General features: G+C 46.7%; 1 protein-coding gene across 14 annotated transcripts in view; it reads left to right on the top strand.

Moving 5' to 3' along the window:
- Mtss1 (MTSS I-BAR domain containing 1) overlaps nt 1-23,504 on the top strand; it is a 154,757-nt gene that overhangs the window by 105,533 nt on the left and 25,720 nt on the right. For 8 of the 14 annotated variants that reach the window (XM_048802093.1, XM_048802095.1, XM_015486447.2 and 5 more), the window contains 4 exons: nt 12,536-12,620; nt 13,607-13,698; nt 16,547-16,621; nt 21,532-21,543. In XM_048802093.1, coding sequence (XP_048658050.1) covers nt 12,536-12,620; nt 13,607-13,698; nt 16,547-16,621; nt 21,532-21,543 — 264 coding nt within the window. The remainder of the gene's footprint in view (nt 1-12,535; nt 12,621-13,606; nt 13,699-16,546; nt 16,622-21,531; nt 21,544-23,504) is intronic. The other 6 variants (XM_048802097.1, XM_015486454.2, XM_048802101.1 and 3 more) reach the window with 1 other exon arrangement.

Below are 23,504 nucleotides of genomic sequence, written 5' to 3'. Positions count from 1 at the left end.
CAGTTGCTGAGGGGGTGATTTAGGAAATCCATTCTCCTAGCAAATAGGAAAGGGTCCTCTGCCTGAGTCAACCTGCTTCCTCTGCTACAGGAAGCAGCAGGGGTGACTCATGCTGAGGCCTGACAGCACATGCCCACTCTGGGCCCAAGCCTTGAACAGACCAGCCACCTGGACATGGTCCAGCAAGGTCACTACCATGCTATGGTTTGAATCTGGCTGGTTAAAACAGATGTTCAGGCGGAAGGATTCTTATTCTCCCTCAGTTATACGACTTCCCTGCCTGCCAGCATCTCTGTCAGTGGTACATGTTGGCAAGATGTCCTCAAGAATGGAGTGGTTAAAAGTTTTAACTATGGACTCAGTCCTAGATGCCAATCCTGAATTCTCTGGGACCTCGGGCAAGTCACCTAACCTCTCTGAGGCTCCTCATACCTATCTTATGATGGTATCTATTGGAGGAGTATCATGAAGTTTTTAAACAAACAAATACAACATTCCTGCCTGTTATATTACCAGTACTCAGCAAAGGTAGCTGTCCCTATAATTTGGAAAGCAGTAAGATTGTTTCCTGAGATGGGGTGAAGTCCACATAGTTCAGGGATGTACAGATGCCACTTAAAGGAACAAGTAGTCCTCAGGCCAGTGACATGAGCATGATCTGATTCTAGACATTAGAGGTTTCAGCCTAGCATGGTGGTGTATACCTGGAAACCCAGCTACTTGGGAAGCTGAGGCAGAAGGATCACAAGTTCAAGGCCAGCCTGGGCAACTTGGTGAGAATCTGGCTTAAAATAAAATAAGAAAATTAGGACTGGATGCAGCATGAGGGTAGAGCACTCCTGGGTTCAATTCCCAGTACCACCACCACTACTCCACAAAAATAAAATGCTGGGAGCCATTAGCCAAGTAGGTATGACAATTTCCTTGCCAGCGTACCCCATGTTGCTTAGTGGAAGGACTCGTGGAAATAGGACATTTTGCAGTGACATTGCATGTAGGTGACCTTGCTCAAGGACCAAGGAGGATCCGAGTTTAGGGTGTTCCCGGTTTAGGATAATCGGGTTTAGGGCGATCCAGGTTTAAGATTATTCCTGCTGAGAATAGGGCGTATCCTGCTGCCTGAGTTCCCCTTGAGTTCTCACGGGATTCAGACAGTATCTTTTGGGAGACAGAAGCCCAGTGGAGGTGGATTTTGGGCAGAGAACGTGGATTTCCCCAGAACGTGATTGTAGACAGCTGGTGTGAGTTCGGGAATAAAGAGTTGCTGTTTGAATCTACAAGCTGTGTGGTGGCTCCTGATTGTGTGCCCAGCCAGACTGCGGCAATAAAATAAAAAAAAGAATATTGGAGGGCTAGGGAATAGCTCAGTTGTTTGCATACACAAGGCCCTAGGTTCAATCCCCAGCATCACACACACACAAATACACACACACACAAAGATTGATGACTTTGAGGTGGTCACAGAAAACACAAGACCCAAGCTCAGTTAGAGAGACAGGATGAGGGTCTCCCTCTGTGGAGTGTCAGCCTAGGGTCACCCCTGTAGTGAGATGTATGTGGCAGGCTCTCACTCCACCACACCATTTCTAAATTATCTGACGTGGCATGCAGGCTGTGGGGAGATGATCCTGCGAGCATCCCTACCCGGCAGTTCTGTCCCGTGGTCCAGGAAGACACATGTGGTTTGTGCATCAGGCCACATCTGCTTTGCTGGCATGAGCTGGCATCCTCCAGTCACTCAAGCTTGGCTCCGCCGGGAGCCCCTTTCTATGCCCTGGTGGCAGAGGCAGACTGTGGTGGTGGGGGTTCACCATGGCAGATGTCAGATGTCGGGAGCCGGCGGCATTTCCCGGGTGACACCCCTGCAGGGTTTGCAGCCCAGCACATTCCATCGGAAGGAGGGCGGAATGTGTCTGCTCCTGTTGTGGTGCCTGTCGTGTGAGCGTGTCCGTGTTTTTGTGTTCTCATTCTCGCTTTGCTTTTAAACAGCAACAAAGGAAGAGGAATATTGGTCTTTGCGGCTGCCAGTCCCATGCACGCCAGCATCTCATGCTTGGTGGGCTGGAGCCGCCAGATGGTGGTAGGATTGTGTGTGGTTTTGTTTCCTCTGCTTTATGAAAAGTCGTGAAGTGAGAGAGACTGAGAAGTGGGAGATCGCTGAAAGATTGTCATCTGATAACAGCTTGTAGGATCTTCCAGCCTGGGTGTGACGTCGACCCCACCCAGCATTTGCTGAGTGCTCAGTGCACCGCCTGTGGTCACCACCCAGCTGTACACGGAGCTGGAAAGAACAGGTTTCTGAACAGGAAACTCCACATTTTCCCCTTCCTTGAAGACTGCCACTGTGGTCTCAGCGAAATCGTGCTTCCTTTGTGGGGGTTCATTTTTGAAAATCTGTCCTAAGGAACCTATTGGCTTGGTTTGATGTACTTCTCCTTCTCCTCCTCCTCTTGGTTTCCTTGACATCAGAGTGTGTGTTCCATACAGGTGACCTCTGTGCACAGGGAGTCTGGCTTGTTTGGAGCCATCGCCAGGGCTAACGTAGGCATCGGGTGCTGCTGGGTGGCCTAGGTGTGACCACTGTCTGGTTAGGGAGGAGAGGGGCATGGTCGAAGGTGAAGGCCTGCCTGACTGGAGCTGGCTCTTTGCTGCTCTCCTTCCCCTCCCTGGAGCTAAGCAAACCCACGGCATCAGATGGCACCGCGCCTTCCCACTGTCCGTCTCTCTGAGCCCAGAAGGAAAAATAAAATGCTGATGAAGTAGAAGAAACATACTTTGTTAATTTGATGCTCTTAATATCCCGAATGCCTGCTTTGACCTTTAATAAAAATGACAGCCCCCGAGTGGGAACCAGCTGCCTCACAAACACGTGGCAGAGGAGCAGAGAGGAGGTTCTGGGAACCGAGAAGCAAGAGCGAGCAGGAGGATGGGAGCCGCCTGCCCAGGCGAGCGTAAGGAGCAGCTGCTGGTCTGTCGCTCCATGGATTTTCTGAGGCACTTTCCATTCAAGGTCTTAAAGAAAATTTTACATGAGACTTTAAAAATTTTTTTTTAATTTTCTTTTTTTTTAACTAGGGATTGAACCTGGGGGCGCTTGGTTAACTAAGCCACATCCCCAGCCCTTTTTTTGTATTTTGTATTTAGAGACAGGGTGCTGCTGAATTGCTGAGGCTGGCCTTGAGTTCACAGTCCTCCTGTCTCAGCCTCCCAAGTCACTGTACATGAGGACTTTTTAGTTTGCTCTGAGGACAGGGTCTGTCTCCTTGCTTCATAGCATAGTTATTAGATTAAGGTATTTCCTAAACATTGCTCAAGTGTAGGTATGGAAACCACCTCTTGCACTACTCCAGTATCTTGGTTGCCAGGAAGAGGAACCATCTGTCTCAGCTTGGAAGTTGCCTGGGGAACCCACTTATAGAACCCCCCCAAGAAGGTGTGTCCACCCCTTGCTGAGGTCTGGCAGGCCCCCGGCCCAGGGCAGCCAAGCATTCTTTACTGATGTGATGCTTTGTTGTTCTGACTGCGCTTGTCCACCTAATGATGCTTCGGATTTTGCCACTTTGACTAAATCTTTTAATTTTTTCCTTCAGCACTAGGGATTGAACCCACCGAGCACCCTCCCCAGCCTTCCTTTTCTTATTTCGTTTTGCCCTAAATTGCCCAGGCTGGCCTTGAACTTGGGATTCTTCTGCCTCAGCCTCCTGAGTCTCTGGGATTACAGGTGTGCACCACCATGCCCAGTTCCAACTAGATCTTTGAAGTGTGGTTTTGGTTGGCTCGAGGGCTGCAGTTGAACTTTTCCAGGCATGAGACCCTTGTCCCCTCTTTCTACAGAAGTCAGGCTCAGGTTCAGGTGACATTTTGCAGCCCTTTTCCACTCCTTTCCAGAGACTGTGTATGGTCACCTAACTGTAAAACAAAAGGATCCTGAGACAGATGGGGAGGGACTGTGGGAGGAGGCCCCAGCTCCAGGTCAAGCCCGAGCTCACTGTCCACACGTGTGTGCATGCAGAGCTGTCGCTCCGTGACAATTGCCGGCCTCCAGGTGTCCCCCAGGGCAGCAGATGGTGTGCCCTGCCATGCCCCGCTCAGCCTAGCCAGAGCGGCAGCTGATACACGCCGAGCACCTTTTGTGACACAGCACCTGGGCAGCCCTCCAGCCCACTGTCAAGGTGAAAAGACACCTGGCGTCTCAAGACTTCAGGGCTCTCTGAGTATGGGCTCGAGAGGAAGGAGAGAAAGAGACCGTTTCCTGGTATCCTGAAACCAAAATATTACAGCCTGCCAGGTGGTGGCAGAAATGGCCCTGAGGCCCGTCCCATGATGGTCTGGAGCTGGTCTGGAGCGCTGGATTCAGTGGGACTTTCCTGTTGTGCTTGGCTGGAAGGATGCTGGCGGGGGGCAGCTGCCTGCAGCTCCACAGCGTGAGCATGAGCAACCGAGGCAGGTCTGGGGCCAGGGCAGCTGCCTGCCTGCTGTGGGGTAGGTGCAGGGCATAGGACCTCTCTAGAGTGGTGACCATGACCCTTTCCATACCCCAGGCCGAGCCCTGGGAAGCATCTGCTTGGCTGATGCGTGACTGTCAGTGAGTACGAAGGGAACCTTCCCAGGCAGGCGCTGGACTGATCCTGCCCAGCCCCGGTGGTCTGCTGAGATGTTGGGAAGAAGGGACAATTCTGGCTTTCATGGAAATGGCCTTTGACTTTTAAGTCACCTTCTGAGTCCTGATTTGCCAGCTCCTCAGAGAGGAGCGGAATTAGATTCGGGAGGAGAGAGGGTGATTGTGGGGTGGCTGGTGCCTCATCAGGGATGCAGGCTGCTGCCAAGCCAGCTCTCGAGGCCACTGCCTCACCTTCCTGGAAGGCTTGGCTGACAATTGCTGCATCAGAGGTCTGCTTAATGGACCCACTGAGATGGCCAGTGCCCCTTATTTTCTCTGTAAAATATTCCCCTCCTGTCTTCAGCTCTCTGATGGCGGCTCCTCTGGCATGTCACATACTTGTCCCACTTGGGCTGAGGCTTAACCACGTGGCAGCTGCCTGTGCTCCCAAATCTGTATGTGCCAGTTGTATGACTATCATTAAGAGATTTAGTTGTCAGGTACTAAGTGTCTATGAGTGAAAAATCAGTCTGTGTTGTTTCTATAAAAGAAGTGGAATGTTTAGAAAGTTACTTTTATCAAAAAGTTGCCTGGATTGAAGCCCTGGTAAAAGCCTGGGATGAAGGGGCTGGGTGTAGCGCAGTGGTAGAGCATTTGCCGAGCCTGAGACACTGGGTTTGATCCTGACACTACAGGGGAAAAAAAAAAAAAAAGAAAAGAAAAAAGATTGTGGATTAAAGAGGTCAAAATCTAGGATGCTCAGATGGCTTTACAAGAAGCCCAAACTGGAGATCATCGTTGATGCATTTCGGGTGTGATTTATGCAACACAGATGACAAGGGACAGCAGGGCAAACCCTTTTGGTTGAGCTGCTTATTCTCCTGCTAGTGCAGGAGACATCGAGGAGTGTGCCAAGATTCAGGATTAGCCATAGTGGGAACACCACTGCTAACAGAACTCTGTGGCTTGTAGGCCACTTAGGCTCTGCATGTCACTCAAGCATGTGGCAAGGAGGGGAGAGAGATGGGGATACAGCTTCCAAGAGACCCCTCAGACTCCTGGAGGTCGATGGGAGATAAGGGGTGACTGACCCCGACAAGTAAGTGGTGTGGGTGGAACAGATGAGTTTTGGAAGAGATCCCTGGTGTCCCTGGGGCACCTACCCCCATACTTGGTACATTTGGAGTGTGTGTTAGTTATGTATCCAGGAACCCTACGTTTACTCTCTTGCATCCTTTGAACAAAGCCAGCAGTGTCACCTGTGCCATGAGGTACGCCCCTGTGTTTAGCACAGGTACCCATCTGTACCCAGTGAGGGGCAGAGGAGGCGAGAGCTCTCAGGGTAGGTGTGCCGGGCTCCTGATTTGTGTCAGAGGTCACAGATCTTCAGAGAAGTCTTGGGCTGGCTGCTCATTGTTGGCTGATGGTGGTTGGAGGGCCTTCTTACCCCGTCCCCTTCTCCTCCCTTCTCCTCCCACCCAGGAAGGAGCTCTTCCCAGCTCCACAGGGTCTCTGCCCTTCAGATGCCGCCTGGTGTGGGCTCTTGGGCTCCCTCCTGTGGTTACTTGGTTATTTTCTTTATTTTGGACTTGAACATAAGCTGCCTCTAGTTCAATTAATGTGTCCCCAAGGCTGTGGAGGGAGGGAGGGCCTGTTGACTGTGGGGAACATCAGTCTTGTGTCTTTAAATTAATGTTCCTTTAATGGCAAGTGGGATATTTTCTTCATTACGGGAACACGCCATGCCTGTTACCTCTGTGCTCACGAGGCTGGGGGAGGCAGGGAGCCTAATGGCTTGGTGGCTTCTGTGATGAGCATTTGCGGGGAGGCTGCTGTGACAGCTGGGGACAGCGCTCCTGGCTTCCCAGGTCCAGCTCTATCAGCGACTCCTCCGTGTGGAAAGAGGACATGTTCCAGTGCTTCCTAGCAGGAGCACCCAGGGGGACATTAGGAAGTGTAGAGACGCTTCTGGTTGTCACGATGGATAAGGACGGGGTTTTCCAAGATGCTGTGGAACAGCCTGTGGCTCCCAGGACACAGAAGTGATCCTTCTCAACAACAAAGAAAGATCTGGTCCAAATGTCAGCAGAGCTGAGGTCGAGAGGCCCTGCCCTGTCTGTAAAATGAGCGTCTACCCGAGGTTCTCGCTGATCCTAATTAGCCTTCCAACAATATCAGCCCTCCGAGGGACAGCTGCGACTCACAGTGACTTATTGTGCCCCTGAACTTCCACCAAAGGGGTTCCACGTCTTGCTTCTCCGTCTGCTCTCCTCTGCAGCGGCAGCAGCCCGCCCCACAGAACACGTTCTGGGTCTCATTGCCCTGCCCACGCTGGAGGCCAGACTGCCGCCCACTGGTGTCCTGCTGTGCAGAGGGATGGCAGCCACTGCACAAGATGCCCCGTGGAGGGGCAGGACAGTGCCACTTGACGGACAAGTCGAACAGAAGGTTCAGCCACATGGAAACTGGGAGGAAGGAACAGTGACTGTGGCCTTTGCTCTCCCTATTTCCTTCCCGCCCTCCAAAAATACGCACAGAAACAATTTGGATTCTGTTTGCAACCTTAACGTGCTTCTTTGTCCTCAGTCAGGAATGTCCCCAGCTTGTCATAGTGGGAAAGGATATTTTGGTGTCAGTCAAGCAGGTCTGGACCTGGCTTTGCTGCGAACCAGTTCTGGGGCCCTTTGCCGGGCGTCAGCCTTTTTCCTTGTTAAATGGGTTGATGTGAAGACGGGGCTCCTCCCTGCACTGGTTGTTGTTTTTTTTTTTTTTTTTTTTTTTTTTTTTNCTGTCTCAGCTTCCTGAGTTGCTGAGGTCCCAGGTGTGTGCCACGTACCCAGCTCTCTGTGTCATTTTATGCATATCCCCCCATCCAGTCTGTGAGCCCCTCCAGGACGAAGTCCTTGTCTTCATTACCTTTGAAGTCACTTAGTCCTGGCCACTTGGTAGATAATCGTCATGAGCTGCCTTGTGTATCCGCAAAAGACATGTGGAAGTCCTAATCCCTGGAACCCGCGAAGGTGACTGTTTGGACCAGTGGTCTTTGCAGATGTACTCAGGTAGGATGGGGCCATGCAGTTGGGTCTTCAGGCAGGGACACTGGAGTCTTTATAAGAGGAAGGAAATTTAAAGACACATACACAGAGCATGTATGTCCTGTGGGGACTCAGCACACAGAGGAGGTGGTGTGATCACAAGGCAGATATGAGAGTGGTTGAGCCTAAAGCCATGGGAAGCAGGAAGGAGTCTCCCCTCCAGGCTTGAGGTGGAGCGAGGTCCAGGTGACACCTCGATTTCAGACTTGGAGCCTCCAGAACTGTGAGGAATGCATTGTGATTGTTCCCAGTGTCTGGGGCTCTTTGTTACACAGCTCTAGGAAGCTAATGTAACATTCAGTAAGCACCTGGGGGACTTGTAAGAATCTTCCTGTGCATGGTGCATAGGGTTGGGCCTCAGCATTCATACTTCCATAGTCCTGTCCTAGGACATTTTTACTTTCTGATTTCTACCAATCTACCGATCATCCCATTTAGATCATTGTCTGGTTTTATGCTACTTCATTACAGAAGACTTTGTTTATTATGGAAGAAAGTTCTGACAGGTACCACATTAAAAAAATATCAAGGTGTTGTCCGTAACGTATGCGTGCGTCCCTAAGCAGCTGCATTGGATCGCTGATGGGCACTTCTTTAGCAAGAGATGTTTGTTTCAGGGAGGAAGCAGGGAGGACGTTGCTCCCTCCCCTCTTCTCCTTTCTGCTGGCAAGAAACAGAACCAAATCAAAATGACCTTAAAAATAAGGAAATGTGTGTTCTTGCAAAATAGGGTGCTCAGGCTCAGGGGGAAGGCAGGGTCCAGGAGAGCTTTCCCGGGACTCGGGTTCTCTTTGTCCAGCCTCATGCTAAGGTCGTAAAGCTGGTGTGCTGCAGGGGCAGGCAGCCTGCTTCCTGGCTCACATCCTGTGGGTCTCTTTGATGTGTTTCTCACCAGATCTGGGGACTTTCCCCAGCAGCCCCTCCAGCTGCCCTCTCTCCCAACAGGGTGGAATTGGCATCCTCTGGATGGACGGTTGCTGGAGACCCAGGCCTCCCCACAGGCTCCAGATTCACAGCTCTTATTCCTGCTGGGCAGGCAGAACAGTGCACCCCAATAACCCTCGGGTCCTAATCCCCAGGACCTGGGAACACACTCTCTTATAAGTCGCATCTGCAAAGGGACTCTGCAGAGGTGATTCAGTTAAGGACTTTGAGACAGGGACATGATCCCGTATCTTCCCGGTGGGTCCAGTATAATGACAAGACTTCTCATGCGGAGGTGGCCCAGGAATAAGTTAGAGGACAGGTAAGGACCAAAGGAGGGTCAGAGAAGAGGTAGAAAAGAGAGAAGATACCACACCTGTGGACTGAAAATGGAGGAAGGGGCCGTGAGCGAAGGAGTGGAGGAAGCCTCTGGAAGCTCATAAGGGCAAGGATCTCCCTGCAGACCCAGAAGGAACACAGTTCTGTCCGTACCTTGATCTAAGTCGGTTAAGACCCGTATTGGACTTCTGACTTTTAGAACTGTAGGATAATAAATCTGTGTTGCTTTTAGCCACTAAGTTTGTGCTACTTTACTGCACCAACTAAAATACCATCTTTTGTGGAGGTTGACCTTGAATCTATATAGACCATTTCTAAGATCAAGCATCTCCTATTTATTTAGAACCTTTTATGGTGTATATAGTGTAGAAGGTAGACACATATGTAGGGAATAAACAAAAGACAAACCAGTCTCTGGTCCGGCCTCCAGGTAGGCCCAGCCTGGTGATTTGCTCTAAAATGGCGAATATCAGTTCATTCATATCCCAGCGCTGGGTACTGGGAATTCAGAACCATAAAGATCTTGTCCTCCCTCACAAGTGGCCGAGCGCCTCAGCCAGTGATCTGGTTCCATAAATATTCTCACGATCGAGTCGAGCCTCTTCCAGATGCTTTCCCTGTCTTTGTAGCTGTGGCTGGTTTCCTCCCATTCAAACCTGCTGATTGGTGTTTTTTTAAGTTCTAGGGAGTGCCGGGAGAGCAGGGCTATTGTTAAGCACTGCACACTGAGACCTATTTTTAGGGTATCCTGTGTTGCTGAGATCAGCAGAGTCCAGCTCTGGTCCTGGGTGCACAGGGGTCGTCCTCTGCCCCAGCCCTCATGCCAGTTGGACGGAGACACTGCTGTTGGGATGTTTTCCCTGCAGTTCTTCATTTCCTGTCCTTTGTAGGGTTTCCTGTTCTGCAGAGGCCCAGGGGCAGGGCACATGCACATTGTGTTCAGAAATGACTTGTTACACCCCGTAGCCCAACTGCTTCTGGGAAGCCGTGGGCTGTCTGGGGGATGAAATAAGTCTATGAAAATATCTGGGAAGGTAACTGAAGTAATGGGGCAGAGGAATGGAGTGGGGGACCCGGGCTTTGAGGTGATGTTTTCCAACCTTCTAATTCTTTCTTGAGGGTAAAAAAGAGCATAGATTATTAACTTCCAGCATTCTCCAAAGCAGCTTAACCAAGATGGAGCTCAGTCCTTGGGGTCCCACAAGTTAGTTCTGGGTTCAAGAACCAAAGGACTGGCTGAGAGCTGGCTATAGCAAGCCCTAATGTCCATAATAGTGTGTAGAGGGGTAGGTTTGGTGTGGTGTTTGTTCTCCACTGTGCCCTTCCTATCTTCTTTGTCTGTATTAAGCTGAATGGATAAATGCACCAGTTATGGAGATTCAGTCTGGTGGAATCTCATTTACTGCCATATGACCTAGGACAAGTTGTTTGAAGCGCTTTTCTGGCCTGTAAAATGGGTATAACAACAATACCAGCACAACTAGGCATCTAGCAAGGATTAAATGAGTTTCCAGGTTCTAAGATCAGTACCAGGAAGTCCTAAATACTGGCATACCTTTTTATACCTAACATTTTAAGTGATTATTCTCTAACATTTTAGGTGATTGCGTGCTATTCCATTGTGTGCCTCTGTTCTGCAGTTTATTTAACCAGATCCCTATAATGAGATTGGGTTTCTAGTCTTTTGATGTTGTAAACAACGTTTCGATGACTACTTTCATAGGTAAAGATTTTCTCTCACCCTTAATTATTTCCTCAGGTTAAATTCTACGATTAGAATTGCTGGGTCAAAGAGGGTGCATATTTTTTAAGGCATTTTCTTGATAGATGCTACCAAATTTTCCTCCAGGATAGTATTAGTCTACACTCTCACCAGCAATGAATGAGTGTGCCAATTTCCTTCTGTGGCCAGGTTATTAACTTTTAATCAAATGAAGGCCTTGGGAAAAAAAAAAGGAGCTATTTCCTTGGGGATAAAGCAGTCCTTATTCTTGCTTATAAACGAGCAATAAAAGCTCTGGACAACCTGAAGCTCACCCAGAAGGTGGGTAGAGCATGTGAGAACAGCGCCCTCTACTGGCTCTCTCTGGTGGAGAGGTGTGAATTGATGGTGATACAGAGATGATCATGGTCTCCCCAGCCTGTTGGGTGGGGATGCCAGGAAGTGAAGGGCTGCAATATTTAAAAGACTTCTAGACACTTAAAAAGTCAGCCTCGAGTGACATTTACTTCTTGCTTAGGTTCTTTTATAGCAGTGATTCTCATCAAGGGATGATTTCCCCCCAGGAACACTTGGCACTATCTAGGGACATTTCTAAGAGCCACCAATCTGAGGGAGTACAGGATGGGAAGGCTGCTGCCATCTAACAGTGCCCAGGACAGCTCCATGGGCAAATTCAGTAGTTGAGGTGGGGAGACCCTGTTGTAGAGGAGGGGAAGAATTGCCCTGGGAAAGCTTCTCTTTTCAGGCTAAAAGGAGATATGGAAATATTCGCATTTAATATGTGTCACTATTATTATTAGTAGTATTTGATTGTAGAAACCTGTTAGTTTTCCAGAATAAAAGGGAAAGCAGGTGGAACTGAAGCACCAAGTTGCCATTTGTAGAAGACAGGGCAGAGCAAAATAAAACCCCTAACGTCACGTGCACTTATAAAAGAGGGACTTTTTTCTATGGTCTCGACTTGGTAGAAACTGATATAATTTCTGAGGCTTTCCCTGGAAGGCCTTATCTTGAAAAGGGAGTGCTTTATTTGACTCTTTCCCCCAGTTTCACAAGCGCCCGTGTTTTCCTGTCATTTGTAATTGCTCCTTCCAGTGAGTGACTGCCATCTGAGATCACAGAGGCTCCCCCTATACCCAGGGAAGTGCTGATTTGAGCATTGTTCCTAAGAAGGGGAAAGGAAGGGTGTGCCCCAAGGGAAAGTAGGGCAGGAGTTTTGGGAAAATCAAACTATGCGGCCCCTACCTTCCATATTTGGCTGGGCTTGAAGACCTTTGTCACTGGAGTGGCCCAAAACACTCAGAAATGTTCTGTGGCTTCATTTTGCGTTAACTTGCTGTTCTCTGAATGGCTTGCATTTCCGAACATGTATCTTGAAATAATTAACTGGAGAGGCTCTTAACTGCTCTTGATAATGTTAAGAGGATTATTTGGCCAGAAATGGGGGCACAAAAATCGACTTTTAGCTTTCCCCTAAATGTCAGATGCTGTTTTGATCATCTTATATGTGAAGTGTTTGTTTCAACTACAGGTCCCATTCATGAATTGTAAAGTTTATTTCTGAAGCAAAATCAGCTTTATAAAAATATATGTGCATTAGATAGAATAGGAAATACCAGAGTATCATACAGACTAACCACAGCCTTAGTTTGGCCTCATACAAGCATGTCACCATGCATACATATGTGTACATATTTGGTTTATATACACGTACACATGTCTGTGATGAGACATTTGGGGGGCAGTGGCTTAGGTTTTATGATGTAAAATCTGGGCTTTTTTTAAAGTTCCTACAAAGATCTCAGGGATTCCTGCTTGTAAGCAGTCTCTCAGTTTTATCTGTTAATTTTTCAGGTGGTACCAGGGAGATCGGCTCAGCTCTCACCAGGATGTGCATGAGGCACAGAAGCATTGAAGCCAAGCTGAGGCAGTTTTCCAGGTGAGGAGCATGTTTTACCTCAATCCATAATGTCCTTGCTGATCTCAGGGGAAGGAGGCAGTGATGTGTACAGTATCACCCCTTTCGCAGAATGGTCTCCCTATAGCATTTAGGGCCCCACATCCTTGCCTTCCCCTGGTCCTGCTCATTCATTGAATAAGCATTGTTGGGTGCTGGTCTAGGTACTCCAGATGCAGCTGAGAGCCATGGGCCAGGTCCCTGCCCTAGGGACCTGCACTTCCCTTCAGATCATCTCTGGAATGCTGCATGGGTCTCACCTTCTCTCCTGTCAGTTGGGGAGCCAGAGGGTCCTAGAGAAATGGCAGGGGCTGGCATAGGGATCTGGAGTCACCAATATTCAAATGAAAATGGACATGATCCCCCAAGGAGATCAGCCAATTCAGCAGCATCTCACAGTTCTGTTTGGGAGAATAAAAGAAGGACATCTGGAGATATCTTCCCTTCTTGATGATCTAGAAGCCAGCAGTACAGACCTACAGTTTTCTGGGTCTCTTTCTCCAGGCTGTGCACAATTAGTGTACATCATGATTTATAATCCTGAATGCACATCAGAACTGTTAGGTCTTTTAAAACTAAGTAATGCTTGGTCCCCACCCTCAAGGTTTTTACAAAGGGCCACTTGAGACCCAGGTGTCTTTGCTTTTGGGTGGTTCTTGATATGCAGTCAGAGGTGAGATGCCCGTGTTCTGCAACCTGGCTTGTTAATCTGATTGCTGGAACACAGCTGGGAAGTGAGAAGAGGGGTCAGTCCAGCCACTGACGTGTATGTAGCCTCTCAATAGTCATTAGAAAGCAAGCATCCAGGCTGTTCCCAAGCTGTGGAGTTCTGAGTGAATGTCAGCTCACTAGGCAGCCTTTGCTTGCTTCAAGGAATTGTGATTTAGATTTGTTTTGACAACCAAATGTAAGTCTTGACAACAGAATGTATCTATTTAATTTCTCCTTTTTTTCTCTTTGGATAAAAGTGCTTTAATTGATTGTCTGATAAATCCACTGCAAGAACAGATGGAAGAATGGAAGAAAGTGGCCAATCAGCTGGACAAAGACCACGCAAAAGGTACAGGGCGAGAGGTCTGACGCCTCGTAGCGCAGTGCGAAGAGCTGTGGATGTTGCCAGCTGCTGCCTGGTGACAGGGCTGGGCCCCTCTTTCCCTGCTTCTCCTGTGTCAGGAGACGAGCAGTCCAAAGTGATCCCATTGTGAGATATTTCCTGGCGTGCAGTATCACTCCACTGATAGCCTGAATTCTTGGTGGCAGTGCCATCCGCTGAATTAAAATGAATTATAATGGCAGGCTTCAGTGCCAAACATTTATACTTAAGGCATTTCAGAACATTTTGAAAGCCAAGACTCCAATGATAAAAGCTTACCTTGGGTCACCTGCTCAGAGCTGGGCCTTCCCTGTACTGTCTCTAGAGAGAGAAGTCTTCACTAACTGGTTTAGTTAATCACTGGGGACCTTGAAAGCAGGAGAAGGAGCAAGGTGTAATCTGCAGAGGAAGTAGCACTGCTACTCTTCCAAGCGAGTGTTTTGTGTTCTTTTTGCACAGGCCAAAGACTGTTTGATAATAAGGCCTCATCCCGTGTTGGGGTCATTCTGAGTTCTGTGTGTGCTAAATGTTGGGGGGTCTGCAGAAAGACGGGCATGGAATCTAATAGTACAGGAACAGATCAGCCCTGTTCAAGGCAAAGTGGGCCCTAGTGAAGACCAACCAGTGCTCTGGGAACACGGATGGACCACTCTTGGTGGCTCTTTGCAGCCATGGGGATGGTTTATTTCACTTGTTTTGGGCTATGAAATGGACCTTCTTCCACATCCTCAGAGCTGTCAGTAACCACCAGGAAGTTGTACATTCACTCACATCCATCAATCACGCACTTAGAGCTGCCGTGTCCATACTGTGTCCCATGTCTTTGTACTCGCTGGGACCACAAAAACAATAAATAGATCTGTATGTCCTATAAAATATATTAATCACAGCTGATGGGCTCTTGTGGTTCCTGTCTTCACTGTTATTGAAAACCAGTCTTTTAAAGAACTTTAGCCAATCATTTTGATAAAAGAAGGGACTGGAGAAGACTTGTGTTGTTGAAATTTCCTAAGTGTGGATACAGTAGCCAGATATTTAACAATCATATAAAAAGTTAATATAAAATCCTTGACCCTTCCACCCCAACATTTTTAAAAGTTTTGATTCACCTTTAATAGAGAAAATAGCATCTCATATTTCTCTTAAAAGTTATCATTAAAAAAAAATTTCCTTCTTTAAGATCTACCCCCAGTGGCACTTCCCATCTGGGACTAGCTCTTGTGTTTGATACAATCACTTGAAGTTAGTGAGACCGACACCTTGGAAGGATTTACTGTCCTTCAAATACGTGTATTAACTAAGGCATGGTTGCTTTCTCTTAGGTTCCCTGGATGTGTCTCTTTACCTCCATTAGATTAAAAAAAGAAAAAGAAAGAAAGAAACAAACAAACATCGGAAAGGTTTTTTGTTTTTGTTTTGTTTTTTTTGTTGTTGTTTTTTTTTAAGACAAGGAAAAAGTTGATGTTTTCCATTTGACCTTCCCACCTGTGTCCAGGCTACCTCTTTATTCAGTGTGCACATTTGGTAGTCCTGCAAAGCTGATTTGATAGCAAAGACTTCAAAATTGGATGTGGAAAGCTTTTGTAAGGGCGGTTTTGCTGAGCCCGCGGGGAGAAGGCAGCAGGACTCTTGGAGCTCTGCTTCATCTCTCATCCAGGACAACCAAGGTCCCTTGATTTTAACTGAATACTCCCCCGCCCCCATCCCAGGTAGACACAGAGAAATGCTTCCCCGTTTTCCCTGAGGGATTCACATCCTGAGGCTGATACAGAGCCTAGGCCTGACTGAATTTAGACCATTGCCAGGCTCTGCACCCCTGCTAGCTGGCCTGTGTCTGGACCAGTGGTGGGGGGGCAGGTGCCAACCCCCAGGCTGGTGGCAGAGCAGTTTTCACATTTTCAGCTCAGATTTCACTGAGAAGACATGCCTGGTAGCAGCACCTGTCACTCACTCTGCACCTGGTGCCTCAGGGTGGGCAGAGGAGACCAAGTCACTACTGCTTCCCTCGGGGAAGATGAGAACTGAGGGCAGGGTCCAGGATGGGGCAGGGAGAGAGCAGGGGGCTGCAGAAGCTGAAGGTGGCCAGCCACGAGTTTGGTGGAGGAATTAGACATCGAGGTGCTGTTTTGAGAGGAATCCTAATGGACAGACATAGTTTCATCACCCTGAACTTGGGGCAGCTGGGGAGGTGACCTCTCCAGCCCAGTGAGCAAGCTCTGCAGAGAGGTGGGGAAGACAGCACAGCGTCAGAGCAGAGCAGGAACCTGCCCAGGCTGCCAGGCCGGGGGGGTGGGGGGGGGCAGGACCGAGGAGAGGGACAGGGACCGAGCTGGGCTTTAGGAGAGCTGTTCTGGCCATGGTTTGTTTATTCCTTCCACAAATGTGTCTCTGTACGCTTTGTGCCTTGGGAAAGTAAATAAGATTAAAAATCTTTCCTGACCCTCGAGCAGAGAAATTGTGATTTTTTTTTTTTTAATTAAAATGGACCCAAATGATGTCTGTCCTCAAAGCTGGCACCATAGGGCAAGACGGCATGCATTTTGTGGTGGTCACTTTTGCTTTTGCAGTCCTGGGGACTGAACCCTGGCAGGCGCTCTTCACCGAGGTGCATCCCAGCCCCATTTCATGGTTTCTCATGTTAATAACCTCTCTGTGGTAAAATGTCAGCGTGGGATTTTCCTCATAGTGTATTTCCACAAAGCTGTTTACTGCATGTCGGAGTTTGTGTGCCCTGTGAGGAAGGCAATGGCTGTTCCTAAAATACTTTCTGTGGAGCAAAGTAGTAAAATTATTGAATATTCTTTTTTTCTCTTAGAATACAAAAAGGCTCGCCAAGAGATAAAAAAGAAGTCCTCAGATACACTGAAACTGCAGAAGAAAGCAAAAAAAGGTAACTCCGAAAATTTTGTCATTGATGTTGTCATTTTGAGAAAACATGAACAGGTGCTGGATCCGTCTTCAAAGCAGGTGTTCTGTTCGTAGACTTAGTGTCTGATGGCCCTGGAGAACCCATAGGGGCAAGTAGGACCTATCCGAGTTAAAGCTCTCTAAGTGCAGACTGCGTGTGAATTGGAAGCCCCTGCCAAGCCGGACTTGACTTGTTCCTTCCCCTACCTTTGTCTTCAAAATCTGACGGCTTCCATGCCTACTGTGCTTTGTAATGAAAGCTACAAATTTCTTGGAAGCCTTGGGAGAATGCAAAGAAAGCTTTATGCAAATGTTCTATAGTAATTATTACAGAAATCATGTCATTTTCTCCTCCATCTTTCACAGCCTATAATCTCCGAAACCCTCTATTAATTCTTGGGAGAGTGTTGGGGATGGCTGCAGCAGGGGCCGGAGTCACTGCCGCTTGGGGGATTTTCCAGGGTGTTCATGAGGGAGGAGCTTAGTCGCTCACCAGTAAGGGGAACTAGGTGATGCAGGGTCCCCTCCCTCTGCCTCCTTGTTTAACATCACTCTCAAACCAATGGAGGGTCACATCCATGACCTTTGCTCCCCAGAGCAGAAAAATCGAGCTAAATCCACTTTGCAAGCATTCATGTTAGAAAGGCCTAGAATGTAGGGATTTTCTCAGGAGGTGGAGAAGGGGATATTCCTTCCAGACTGTTCTTCTTGATACCAAGTTTTTGAATCTGCTGCATCCTGACTGATAAAATGGTATTCTTCCTTCACGCTGCTGTGTGGGTGGTATATAGTATTAATTTGTGATACCAACCTTTATAGGTAGTGATCACCCAAACCCAATTTTCTCTTTCCTAAACCACCAGGTCTCATTTGGATTTAAAAGAAAATGCATTTGGGGATACTGAATGGTGGAAGGTGTTGGGTCAGGGGAGGTGATGTCTAGATGAAGGATTTAAGCTTTGACATTAAGAAAAAAAGTCCCTTCCCTCTCTCAATTCTTACAAAAGCCATAAGCCTGTTTCAGAATTAAATCAGATGGATTTTCACCCACAGTCAGATTCCCAGTCCCCTTCAGATCCAGTGGTTTCTTTGGGATGTGTTTTTCTGGTTTGGAGTGTCTCAGATTTACATTCCATCTAATGAGGGCCCCTGGGAGCTCGTGTTGGACAAGTAATAGGGTTTGTGGCCAGTAACACCTTAGTGAGTCTAAAGGTGAATGTTGGTAAACAAAATTGCTACCAAATCTCATCAGCTCTGAGTCCCTGTGAAGAGTGGGCTGGTTCTTCTCGTTGACATCTTGGCACTTTAGAGATAGGAGGGATTAATGGGCTCAGAGAGAAGGGCCAGGAGAGATGTGTAGGCTTAGAAAGGTCTCAGCGTTTGGTGAAAAGGATGAGGTAAGAAAGAGAGGCTATTTTCCCTTAGCTTCCTGGAGTTCTCTTTTCAGAGGCCTTAAGTTCTGGCTGCAGAAATAACCCTTTTATCTAAGTTCTGCATGAAAGCAAAAGGGTCCTTGCCTGCCACTCAGAATTACTGGCATTGTCCAGTTAGCAGAATGTGGACCTCTGGGTGAAGCCTGATAGGTTGCTCACAGTGCAACATAAAAGGAAGTTTCTGGCAATTAGACGTGCCTAGCCCTGGCTCAGGCTGCCTGGAGGATAACAAGATGCCCATTGGAGCCAGACGGGGTCCTGGGCTGTGCATAACATGAAATGTGTCTGGCTCTGGGACTTGGGAATAATTGGCCTTGAGTTGAGAGGTTTCCTGGGGGCACTTGGGCCTGAGGCTGAGGGACTGCAGCCTGTGATCAGGGGCTTCTGGAGCAACTGTCTTTTTGGCCATCTCAGGCACCACGTCCTTTTCAGATAGTGGACTCCTGTCTACAAAATCAGTCATATCTGTAGCTTTCAAGGTTCTGGATGATTTTCTGGTTACTTCAAGGGACAATCAGAAGATGATCTTTTATTTATTCATTTTTAATTTAAAATTTTATTTTGAGACAGAGTCTTGCTCTGTGTTGTTGCCCAGGCTGGTCTTGAACTTGGCGATTCTTCTGTCTCAGCCTCCCAAGTAGCTGGGATTACAGGCCCAGATCCTATTTCTTTTCTTTATAAATGTATTTTTTCCTAAAATGTGTAAGTACATTTTGGGGCCAGGTGCTCATCTTTGCATATGTCTGGAAGTAGACGTAGCCTTCCAGAATGTACCAGAGGTATTGTTCTGACCACACTCTTGTGGAGTGTTCTCTTAGCAGGCATGTGACCCATGATTGGAATGAAACACCACAACTGAAAGGACCAGAAGAAATCTGAAGGCTTTGATTATTTGGGGGTCGGTTAGCTGAAGTTTTCCTTTGTGCTAGAAAACCTCTTGAATCATCTGGTTCATTTCCATCAAGGGCCAGTTTCCTGCAATCTTTTTTTTTTTTTGTACTGGATATTGAACCCCCGTGTGCTTTACCACTGAGCCACATCCCCAGCCCTTTTTATTTTTTATTTTGAGACAGGGACTCACTAAGTTGCTTGGGACCTTGCTAAATTGCTGAGGCTGGCCTTGAATTTTAAATCCTTCTGCCTCAGCCTCAGCTTCCTGAGCTGTTGGGATTACAAGCAGCCCTGATTCCTGAACTCTTAGATTATAAAATGTTAGCATGTTAGGATGGAATGAAGACTTTGGATACATTTTTTGTTTGTTTGTTTGTCCTAACAGAACTGAATCTGACTTATAGCCAAATAATCATTTTTCTTTTTAATATATTCTCAGGAATGTATAAAGCAGGGTTTTTGTTTTGTTTTGATTGATCTTTAAAAAAATATTTATTTTCTAGTTTTCAATGGACTTTTATTTTTATTTATTGATAGGCGGTGCTGAGAATTGAACCCAGTGTCTCACACATGCTAGGCAAGCGCTCTACCACTGAGCCACAACCCCAGCCCGTTGTTTAGATTTTTTACTATACCTTTTTCAAAAACTATGATCTTTGATCTAGAAATTCTTCTGACTCTCCTTTGGAAAATTTCTCATGCCTTTGTGCACGTCAGCCTGGTTTCAGCACCACCCTCGACTCTAGTAAACACATCATACAGGGTGAGATATTTATGAACAGCTCGTTTACTCTTCTTACTCTACAAAAATCACCTTTTATCACATTCTTTGACTCTTTTTGTTAACTTTAGAGGGTGGTAGTTTGTAATACAAAGTCATTTAAATATTTCCATTAAAAAAACTTTTAAATGGTTTGTCTTTCGTTAGGTTTTATCCTGAAATCATTTTATTTTATTTATTTTTTGGTACCAGGGAGTGAATTCAGGGGCTCTCAACCACTGAACTGCATCCCCAGCCTTATTTAGTATTTTATTTAGAGACAGGATCTCACTGAGTTGCTTAGCACCTCCCCATTGCTGAGGCTGGCTTTGAACTCTATCCTCCTGCCTCAGCCTCCCAAGCCTCTGGGATTATAGGTGTGGGCCACCACTTGGCCCCAAATCACTTGAAAGTGAGTTGGGGCATGCTCCAGCTGCAGCAACGTGCCTGACTTTCTTGAGGCCAGCCTGTGTGACCTCTTATAGTGGTATACATGGGTAGGAGTAGGGGCTGGATAGGGACAGTGGCATGCCACCTCCGGAGATTCTGCTATGGTGCACAGACAGGGTTGGGGGCACAGGGCAGAGCCAGCCTTGTCAATAGGTAAGGGGACAAAGCAACAGGAAGTTGCAGAAACTGTGTGGAGCTGCCCAGTCAGCCCTAGGCCCTGAGTGGTACCACTCCATCCCTCTTGTATCTGCTCATTGCCTTTGGGGTCCTGGAGGTAAGAGAGGATCAGAACTGGGAGGTACTTGAAGTTGCTTACCTACTTTTGCCACCTCCATTTATGAAGTCAGTAGCCTTATTTCTCATTTAACTCAGTCCCAAATTATTAATTTAAATTTAGGATTGGGCTGGGGATGTAGCTCAGTGGTAGAGCACTGGACTAGCATCCACAGGCCCTGGTTTGATCCCCAGCAACAATAGCAAACAAGAGCAAAAGTGAAATTAATTACAGTCAATCCTTCTGTCTTGATTGATAAACACTGAAAGTCTATCTATCAGGGACTTTCTTTGAGAGGGAGAACTGGAATGAATATATGTTAACTTTAAATAGCTGAATCCATCATTTTCCACCAGAGCCTGCAAAGCCAATGCTGTAATGTAATAAGTAGACTCTGAGTTCCACACCAGCATAGCATGTGCCATTATATCGTAACCCATTAAGTTTTAAGTTTTCAATTCTGCAAATATTTCAATGAAATTGACACAGGTGCATTAAAGTAGGCTGAAAATCATAATCTAGAGCTTATATATATATATTATTATACTAATATTATGATATTATATTAATAATGTAATATATTTATATTCTTTTTTAATACTGTATTTAAGTTTTTATAGGTATTCCAGTTCTGGGACATGGGACACAGTAGATTAAAGTTTTAGTTTTTTAATTTTTTAAAATTTTTATCCCATTTTAAACTTTATTTCTTAGTAGTCCCTAGATATTTTTGAAGTTATGATAAATTACACTTGAAAGGTTTTCTTGTAAGGCTTCTGAATTGGCCTTTTCTGGGTATATATTCTTCATTTCTCTTTACAAAATCCTTAGTCCCAGTGGTGACAGTTACTGACTGGGAAGACTGGCGTTCAGATGAGAAGGGAAGTGAGCTGACCAGGCAGGAAAGGGGAAGTAGGATGTGCCCCTCTTGGTGGGTGAGGTTTGACCACACGACATGAAGTGGGGCGGCCCACACGTGAGCAGAAGGTAAGACAGCTGCTGCCCGAATACCAGTTTGACTGTATTGTTTTCCTTTTTGTGTCAATTGTGTATCCTGCCCTTTCTCACCGTGCGCCCCCTGCCAGTGGACGCTCTGGGTAAGTCTCATCCTCAATCTCTGGTGGCTGGTCACGGCGTGGTCCTTGCTGTGGGCTTTCCGTGGTTGATCAGACCTGTGCTAGTTGCCTCAATTTTCCTGCCAGCTCAGAACAATCACTTGTGTCTCCTTAATTTCCCATAACTTGAAGAAAATTGTGTGTGTGCGTGTGTCTTAATCATTTTCTTTCTTGGATGTTTGGCCATTAAAGGTGTTAGGCTGTTGCATCTGCCTAGTTCAGTAATAGACTCATGGAAAAAAGAAATACCGAGTGATTTACACCCTCCCTCCCACAGGACACCAATGTATTTATACATGCATACGTGTCTGCACTTGGCTGTTTATGTATTATGTGGCCCACAAACAAAATATGAAGAGCTGTACCAAATAACTCCTCAAAATTATTACTGAATCAGATTTGATTAGATGAAGCTTCAAGATACCTGACTTTGTCCACCCAGGACCATAGCATTCTTTTGAAAATCAAGAATTCATTTTAAAAAACCAGAAGTATTTCTTATTTCAGCAGAGTTTGTGAAAAGTTTCAGAGGTATCAGATCTTCAAATTCAATACTTACAATGATTCTCTTGACTGAATGTGACCCTCACTCCGTGGGTGATCATGCTACTGAAATGCAAGCTGCTTTGGAGTCTCGTTGCTGTCCCTGTCTCAGGAAGGTCTGTCTGTGAGGTGTCCTTGTGGCTGTCTTGCCTAAGCGTGCCCAGCTATTTCCCGAGCATTTTACTGGCAGCTCCTAAGAGGTGTTTGAATTGGATTGTGTCGTCCATGGTGAACCCAATCCACGCAGTCTCCTTTGACAGCGGAGTCAGGATGTCCCACTGTCCGAGGAGATGCAGTTTTGCCTCTGTGTCCCTTTGTGATGTTGGGCTAGTCGTCCCCCAACTTTAAAAAGGACGGTACCTTTCAGTTCTCAATATTGTGATTATGAAGCTGCTTGAATGGTTATAGAAAACCTCTGGAAGGAAGGTAAGACAAGCCACGTTTTTGCTTATTGCTATAAAATTCATATGACATCAAATTTATAATTTAACCATTTTAAATTGTGTGTTTCAGTGGCCTTTAAATATTCACAGTGTTGTGCAAACATCAACACTATCTAATTTCCCTAGAAGGACACCTCACGCCTGTTCAGCAGTAGCCCCTGTCACCCAGCTCCCCACCCCTCAGAACCACTCACCCACTTTCTTCTGTCTCTGGATTCACTTCTTCTGGACATTTCATATACATGGAATCATACAATATGGGGCCTTTTGTTTTTTGTTTTTTGTATCAGGGATTAAACCCAGGGGTGCTTAACCACTGAGCTACACCCACAGCCCTTTTTATTTTGAGACAGAGTTTCACTAAGTTGCTGAGGGCTTCACTAAGTTGCTGAGGCTGGCCTTGAATTTGTAGTCCTCCTGCCTCAGCCTCCTGAGTTGCTGGGATTACAGGCGTGTGCCACCAGGCCCTGCTCAATGTGGGGACTTTTGAGGACAGTCTCTTGACTCTTTAAGTTTTATGAGATGTTTTACTGAGAGCCTGGCATGAGTCAGTTCAGGGGGTAAACAACATTTTTGTTTGAAAGGATGAAAGATAGATTTGGAATGAATGAAGAAACCACATAGCCACCTGACTTTTCAACTTCTAAAGATTCTGCTCATTTTAGTCACAGACATTTCTGCAGCCCCATTAGTCCCCTCTCTTGCTTGGGCAGTTTCAGAGGGCAGAGCCACAGTGCTGGATGTCAGCAGTGGTGATTGGGAATGAAAAACCAAGAATAGGGCGGGGCTATGGCTCAGGGGCAGAGCACTTGCCTAGCAGGTGTGAGGCATGGGGTTCGATCCTAAGCACCACATAAAAAAATATATACATATACATATATGTGTGTGTGTGTGTGTGTGTGTGTGTGTGTGTATATATATATATATATATATATATATATATATATATATATATAT

This window comes from Marmota marmota, unplaced genomic scaffold, assembly GCF_001458135.2.
Source record: "Marmota marmota marmota unplaced genomic scaffold, marMar, whole genome shotgun sequence".
Taxonomy (NCBI): domain Eukaryota; kingdom Metazoa; phylum Chordata; class Mammalia; order Rodentia; family Sciuridae; genus Marmota; species Marmota marmota.
This window is presented reverse-complemented; position numbering and strand designations above follow the sequence as displayed.